This window comes from Lissotriton vulgaris, chromosome 3_1 (genome assembly GCF_964263255.1).
Source record: "Lissotriton vulgaris chromosome 3_1, aLisVul1.2, whole genome shotgun sequence".
Classification (NCBI taxonomy): domain Eukaryota; kingdom Metazoa; phylum Chordata; class Amphibia; order Caudata; family Salamandridae; genus Lissotriton; species Lissotriton vulgaris.
Window position 1 is genome coordinate 327,189,263 of NC_141689.1, and position 8,633 is coordinate 327,197,895.

General features: G+C 41.8%; 1 protein-coding gene across 1 annotated transcript in view; it reads left to right on the forward strand.

The window, feature by feature from the left end:
* The window catches only part of SPEF2 (sperm flagellar and cilia associated 2), a 1,087,451-nt gene that overhangs the window by 910,642 nt on the left and 168,176 nt on the right, over positions 1–8,633 (forward strand). Inside the window, exons 29-30 of the mRNA XM_086960525.1 lie at positions 5,179–5,285; positions 7,022–7,204. Of these exons, the coding sequence (XP_086816651.1) occupies positions 5,179–5,285; positions 7,022–7,204 (290 nt within the window). The remainder of the gene's footprint in view (positions 1–5,178; positions 5,286–7,021; positions 7,205–8,633) is intronic.

An 8,633-nucleotide genomic window follows, 5' to 3' on the forward strand; every position in this document is an offset into this window, starting at 1 on the left:
TCATATCTTCTCTGCAGAGAGGCTCTGTGACTCTGGTTCTGGGCTCAGGCCAATCAGATTTGCCTAATCACAAATCATTTTGCCAGAGATCAGAATATGCGTGCCGACTGTCTCAGTTGGCTGTATTCAATGAATCATGAGTGGCGTCTCCATCCGGAGGTGGTCCTTCACATTTTCAGGATGCGGGGGCTTTTTCATTTGGACCTGTTAGCCACTCACAAGAACGCGCACTGCCCTGCATTCTGCAGTCTTCAGTATCCAACGCGGGGAGTGTTGGAGGACGCAGGGATCGTTGGAGGACGCCGTTTTAGTTAGATTGGGGCTCATGGCTTCTTTACGAATTTCCTGCCTTACCCTTGATAGCTCGACTTCTAAGGTAGATTCCCGAAGACCAGGCACATTTCATATTGATTGCCCTGGATTGGCCACGAAGGGTATGATCCACATACCTCCTTTGCCTCTCATTGCACCCTCAGCTCTATCTCCTTCTCAGGGCACAGCTCTTCTTGCAGTCACAGGGGCTAGACCTACACCCCTGGAGCCTGCCTGGAGATTGAACCACCTTCCTGCCTGGAGATTGAACGAGGCATTCTGAGTTCTTTCTCTCTCCTACCGGATGTGGTGGACATTATATTATCAGCCAGAAGACTCCACCAAATCTGTCTATTCTGGTAGGTGGGCCAAGTTTGTTAAATGGTGCAGAAAGAGATCAATTGATCCTTTGCAGGCCGATTTATCTAATATTCTGAGTTTCTCTCTTTCCCTAGTGCAAAAAGGTTATACAGTAGCTACTATTAAGGGCTACTTGTCGGCCTTGTCAGCTTTTTTCTGTTTACCTGATCAACCCATTTGTTTACATCACCCATTGTTATGAGATTCATTAAGGGTCTCACAAATAGGTTTCCTCCCACTACTTTTATCATGCCTCAGTAGAATTTGAATTTGGTTCTCACATTCTTGATGGGTTCACCCTTTGAACCAGTACATAAATGTCACTTAAGGTTTTGTAGCGTTTAAAACTATATTTTTGGTTGCAATCACTTCCGCTAGGTGGGTGAGTGAATTGCAGGCTCTTAGCTTCAAGCCTCCTTCTACATCAATTGTTGCGGATAAAATGATTCTTAGGACCTGAGCTGCTTTCCTGCCTAAGGTGGTCCCTCCTTTCCTCAGCATGGCACCATGGCAGTCCATTATCTTGCTAACGTTCTACCCTCCATCTCACCCTTCTAATGAGGAGGAGAAACTTCATATCCTGGACTCTAAGAGAGTGGTCAGCTTCTACTTGGACTAAACCAAGGACTTCAGGTTGGATGATCAACTCTTTGTTGGCTATGTTGGCAAGACGAAAGGCAAGGCTGTCCACAAGTGATTGCTGTCTAGGTGGACCATCTTGTGTATCAAGATCTGCTACACCTTGGACAAGAAGGAACCTCCTGAAGGTATTTGTGCTCATTCTACCAGAGCGAAGTCTTCTTCTTCAGCTTTGGCTAGAGGTGTCCCTGTTGTAGACATCTGCAGGTGGCAACTTGGGCTCTACCACACACTTTTGCGAAGCACTAATTCTTAGATTCGGAGGTGAGGAGAGCGCCATTTTGCACATTCAGGATTATTTGGTATAGGCAGGCAGGCACCCTCCTCCAAGAGCGGGACTTCTTGGGGATTCAATTCAATTTTCAAGCAGAGTTGTGTACGGCCTGCACATTAGTGAATTTTGGTGTTATTTTCGATTATCGATGAATGGGGCTTTCACTGCGCCTCACTTTTTGGGTGATCTAAAGGGCCATAACTTAAACTGTTGCCTTTATAGGTAATTGTATGTTTATACAGCTTCAAGCCTATCGTGTTTGGAGTGTTTGTGCAGTTTCATTTGAAAGATCAGTCTGATTGCCTTGTTCAGGACAATTAAAAGGTTTGAGATGAAACATTTCGAGAAACCAATTTAAAGAGGGATGCGTTATTTAAGTCTGGAAAAGATTTGGACCCTCACATGATGGGTTCTTGAAATAAATATTAATAAAAAGGTGGTTCAAGCTCTCGGTCTGGTTGAGATCATGATGATTACAGAATGTTTTGGTTTAAAAAAAATGCCAACAACAGATCTGAAATCTCATCTTTTGTCTTGAAATTGATGCTAGTTGCTGTCACCTTAACGTTTACCCATTAGTTCATTGAGTTTTCATGGTGTTCAGTGCGATATATTACTTACCATTTCATTGTTAATCTGTACATCTGTATTTGAAACAAAGACTGTTCTATTCACTGTTCCCCATGACTATTTCCTGTGCTGTGTGAAATGCTGACTCATTGTTTCCTTGGATACGTTTGGGGGCACGTGATCAAATCGGATGTAGCATCTTCACTTAAATGATTGTTCAGGTCCTCACTCGATTGAAGACCTTTCTGCACAACGACGATATATCCAACAGCAATTTTTCAGTTCCTTTATTCTCTTTTCTCTCTGCTTAGGTTTCATGTCCTTTGTGCTCCTATTCATTGTCGTTATTGTTTTAATGGTTTATTGATGAATTTACGCAGCACATTTTATATAAAGTAGTATATAATATTTGGGGAGTTGTATAAGACCAAATGATGCACTTGTGATGGCTTATAGCTTCAAAAAACAGTAAAAAGTAATTCTGAACTGATTTATTACCTTTGAGTAATATTGATGTAAGCATTTCCTTTCATAACTTTGTCTTTCTCAACAAGTCACCCTGAGTGGCACAGCTTTACCTAGACACATATCCCTTATCAAGAGACTAATGCTATAGTGAGGCCCACTGAGGCTGAAATATGTCCTGTGTTTCCTTTGGGTCTGTGCTTAGGTGACATGACCAATCAGTTAGGTTTATCCTTCTCCTTTTAGGAGAGTTTAAACTGATTTTCGTATTGATGACCTTCTTCTGTGATGATACAGAAAAGTAGGAAAAAAACAATAAATAAATACTACAGAACGTATCTAGTGATTAGGAATAGCTGAAGCATTGCCATACATCGCGTCCCATCTTGTTTAGGCAGTACTATCTAATAAATGATGAGTCCAACTACAGAATGCAGGAAAGCGAGCACAGATTCTATAACAAAATGCACATAAATGGGCCAGAAACAATGAAAGTGTACTGCTGGTCGGTTGACAAAGGCAAATAAGCTGTCTTTATATCACTTCGTGCACCAGTTAACTGGCAACCTTCCTTATCATTGAATCTTCATACTATGGCCTGCACCTTCGCCATCCACTTTTTTTCATGTGAGGTATTTGACATGTAGTTTTAGCACATTCAACTACTAACAGAATCATCTGAAGGAGTAGTATCTGCTGGTAATACACACCTGCCAATGTGCACTAGGTAGTAACGCATTGGTTGGGGGGATCTTAAGGCCCTTCCTGAAGGAATGTAGTGTGAGGAGACTTTTGTGTCTAGTTTAAGAGTTTAGAGGCCAGATGTACGACCCCAATCAGAATGCGCAAATGGGGATGCGACCCGTTTGCTCATGCAAAATGTAAATGGGCTATGTACAATTCCTGAATAGCGAGTCACAATTTATTTGCGACTCGCTATTTAGGAATTGCGAGTCGCTAGTAGGAAGGGGTGTTCCCTTCATAATAGTGACTGCAACCCCATGTATGAATGTTTTGTGACTGCAATTGTGGTCGCAAAACACTCACAAATTACCACCTTCTTCAAGAGGATGGTAATGCAGTTGCAAATTGGAAGGGGTTCCAGGGGACCCCTTCCACTTTGTGACTGTCTCTAATAATATTTTTTAAGGGCAGGCAGTGGTCGCAGGGACCATTACCTGCCCTTAAAAAATGAAGCGAAAAGCTTTCATTTTTTTTAAATGCCTCCCATTTGCCTTTAAGAAAAATAGGCTTCATTTTTTTAAACTGCTTTATTTAAAAGCAGTCCCATACATGGTGGACTGCTGGGCCCAGCCGGCACCATCCCTGGTAGGGCTTGTCATTCCCAATGGGCTCTCAAATTGCGAGAGGCTCAATATTATTCATGAGCCTCGCAATTTGCGACCCCATTGGGAATCGCAAACAGTGTTAAACACACTGTTGTTCATGCAACAGAGCGCCTCACAAATTGCGAGTCGCAAATGACTCGCAATTTGTGAGGCGCTATTTTGAACGTCGTACATCTGGCCCTTAGAGCCTTATTCCCACTTTGGTGGTCCTCCCGCAGGCCGCCACGCCCGCTCCCCTTGGAAGGATCTCCGAAGCTGTTCCAACACTGCCCGGCAGATTGCGATTGTAATCTGTGGCAGGCAGTGGCACAGCCACGCTGCAAAAGCAGCAGTCTTTAAAGTTCATTGGAAAGCCTTACATGCAGACTGTCACAGTGGCAGCTCTGTCTGCAAGTTCCTGCATTATGTGGTGCGTGCCTCACTATGTAGGAACTGGGGTGCATAGATACAGGGGTGCACAACATGTTCCCTCTGATTGCACCCTCAGGTCCTGGAGTGACAATGTTGCCTCTTTGCCACGCTTTGCATGGCGTTCACACCGCCATGAAAAGAGTGGCGGTGAGGTCAATCAAAATATGCTTGGTGGTGGCGGCTACAGCTGCAGCACTGCCAGCTTATTCTTACAAGGGAAAGACCACTGGCCCAGGGGGGTTCTTGATCCTTGTGGTGCCGGCGGTCTTGTGGTGGTCTGACAGCCGCAGTTGTAATACTGCAGTTGGTCCCGCAGTGCTGCGGTCGTTGGACTGCCACTGCGACTACAGCAGTCCTATGAACTGCCAAAGTGGTAATAAGACTCTGTGACGTAATCTGTTGGAGTATTATCCCCTTTTGTGTTCTTAAGTGGTGAATCTAAGAAGGTGGCTGTCATGGGTTGGATCCTATTTTGTTTTGTGGGATGCGTATTGTTTCAGTTCTTTGGTATGGCAGTGCTACATAGACATCTGTACGTCAAGCTGACTTGATTAATAAGCCAGATATATTTGTACTGATATAGCACACATCGAGATGAGTATTAATAGAAGTGATGATTTTCTAGCTGCTATGTTTAGAGCCCTCTGATGTTTCTCTGGTTTGCTTGCTATAACAACTAGAATAATACTGCTATCATCCTCCTCTCCAACACCTAGATGCTCATTAGTGTTTGGACCATTACCTATTTGTGCTTCAAGTACATGTCCAAAATCATAAACTACTATGTTTTTCCTGTAGGCTCCTTACCAGCAAAAACTTTTTGTGATATCCTGCTTGATCTATTAAGCGTGGACCTTGGAAACGATATACTTCCCAACACGTGGAGGCACATCACAAGTTCAGAGGTAAGTTTGTCCTATATATATGTATATATACGTGTATATATATAAAGCAGATCCCGGTTTAGGTAAGAGACTGTCATTTGTGGGCGATTCGAGCACTGGTTACCGGCAACCCTGCATATACAAATACAACTCCTCTGCGATAACAGAAAATTGCTCGCACACTCTTGAGAATGGCTCTGCTCAAGTGATAACCACTGGAAGTCTCTCAGAGTCTCTGGCACATACTGACACACACCGGGAACCCCGCACACCCTCAGGGACCACGCACGAAAACTCTGCATCATACTGGACTCCTCTCTCACAATGAACCATCAGAGCAACGTAGTCGCCCCATCATGCTTCTACATGCTCTTCCTGCTTCAAAACACATTCAGATGGATCCACACCAAACCAAATCCAGACAAACTGTCACCCACACCCTCATCAGCAGTGGACTCAACTACAGCAATGCACTCTATGCCAGTATCACCCAAAAACTCCTAAAAAAACTTCATAATGTTCAAAACACCACAGCCAGACTGGTCCTCGACAGCCCTCGCTGCAGCCACATCTCTGAACACCTCAGAGAACTCCACTGGCTTCCAGTCAACGAAAGGATCACCTACAAAGTCCTCCATTACGCAGGACCGGCATACCTGAAGCCCGCCTCTCATTCCACGTTCTCACCAGATATCTCTGCTCCAACCCAGCTGGCCCTAGTCACCGTCCCTTGGATCCACAAGATAAGAACCGGAGGAAGATCCTTCTCCTACTTCGCCGCAAAGACCTGGAACACCCTGCCAATCCACCTCAGACAATCCCCATCGCTGACCCAATTGAGGAAGGACCTCAAGACCTGGTTCAGAGGGCAGATGGATCAGCAGCCCACCCATCGCCTTCAGACCCTCACTGTGAGTAGCCACGCTTTACAAACTCTGATTCATTGGTTTGGTGATAATCAAACTTTTAGAGAGCTTGGCTACTTAAAAGAGCAAAACCTGGGCCCACTTGAATATCTAATGGAAGATACACAAGCAGCCTCAAGGAGAGGCAAAGACAGTAATCGATTCCAGAAAATACACATGTGGCAACTACAAAGTCATGCATGTCCTTTGGTGAAAAACGAGGAACCATTCTCGATGAGAATATGATACAAAGATAGTTAGTGGGTATATACTCAACCTGCAGTTTTAAGGATCCCTCATGAACTAGTTTCACATGCAGAGCCATATACATGGGTTCAAAGATAGAGAAACCCCTTAGGAGAAAGCCTCAAACTAGTGTCCCAATGAGGATGGTGACCTCAGAGCAAGATCTCAGTTTAACTTGTGTTAAGTTTTAGATCACAACCAAGTACGGCTATATTTGGGTCCCGACTTTCCTACTTGTGGGTGAACATAGTTTTTGAGTCCTGGAAAAGTTTTCCCTGCTGTGTAGATCCAGGGCCCGAAAATACTTTCAAAATCACGGCACAATAGCAATGTAGTGCATGTACGGATTAATTAGGATGGACCTTAAAAATAATATATTGCAAGCTCCAGAATGTGATCGTTATGAAATAAGAATGATGTGTATTGTAAAAATTGATTTTGTGTTCTTTACAATAAATTATATGTTTCCACAGACATCATAACATAGTATGCAACGTAAAGTATTATTCTGCGATATTTTAACTAAATACTGTTTCTTTGATGCAGCAACAGTTTATCTCTTAGATTTCATGGTTTCATAAAATATTTACTATTTTTAAATCTCAGGTACAGGAAATAGCTATAGCTTTAACACTGCATGGTGACCTTATCGACTGGAGGAAATTCTTATTATCAGCAATGCAACCATGGCCATACCCATCCCTGGAACAGCTGATGCAAACCCTGGAGAATTTTAAGAAAATGGATCATGCTGGAGAAGGCACTGTTACTGAGGAAGAATATAACCAGGTCCAGTAATACTTTATTTACACAAGCACACTCTTCTTCTTAGATAACACAGTTGTGTGTGTGTGTGTGTGTGTGTATATATATATATATATATATATATTTATATATATATATATATATATATATATATATGTAATTTGAGATGTCATCAGTGATGTCATCAGTGATGTCACTGACCATGTCATGAATGATGTAATATGTGACATCATCAGCAGTGGATTGCGGGTGCGCGATATATAGTTAGTGCAACTAACTATATATGGAATTTCAATGGTTTTGTGTGAGTAAAATAAGGTTTTGTAAATGCGAATTCCTAACTATATATGGTCTATAACCTATGGTTTTTTCAGTGAATTTTCAATGTTTTGTAAATGCTAATTCCTAACTATATATGGTCTATAACCTATGGTTTTTTCAGTGAATTTTCAAGGTTTTGTAAATGCTAATTCCTAACTATATATGGTCTATAGCCTATGGTTTTTTCAGTGAATATATATATATACATACATATATAAACATATATCATCTGTATATCTATATAAATACAAACATAAATGCATGCATACATATACTTATATGCATACAGATGCATGTTATTTACATGAAAGTTGAAAAAACACTAATAAAAGCAAAGCTAAAAAGCCACCTCATTACAAACAGAATGGCTTTAACTTAAACGAGGGCGAGATCTATTGCATTTTCAATGCTTGTTTAGTTTGGTTCCATCAAGAAGGCATTCAGATGTGTCACACATTTGCCATAAATTCTGAATGTTAGCACTCTAGTTGCACATTAGATCACTGTAGTAAAGCTACTGCTAACCAGGGACGTCTGCTGCTGGTATTCAAAGTGCATGTTTCAGTCTGCATGTCAGAATTTTTTTAATGAAATAGAAGAGGATTTGAGAAGTCACTCAAAATGATCCCTAATTTTTCTTTCTGAAGCACTAATCATACTTTCTATGGCAAAATTAACCCCCTCATGTTGTTCCTTTTTAAATTGAGTGTTTTCAGACTTACCACTTCATTCCAATCAAGATGGCTTCTGGTGTGCCATACTTTTGTCATAAGTAAGACTGTTAGCGCTCTAGTTGTTCTTTAGAACACTCTGGGACATTCTGTCATTGGGCTATACTTGGGGTACATCTTGGTGATATTTGGGCTACATTTAGGCTCTTTTGTCTCTGGTGGCCATCTTGGGAGACTGTATGTCAGAATTATTTAATGAAATTGAAGAGGGTTTGAGAAGTCACTCAAAATGTGCCCTAATTTTTCTTTCTGCAGCACTAATCATAATTCATATGGCAAAATATACCCCCTCATTTTGTTCCTTTTTAAATTAAATGTTTTAAGAGTTACCACTTTATTCCAATCAAGATGGCTTCAGGTGTGCCATACCTTTGTAATAAGTAGGACTGTTAGCGCTCTAG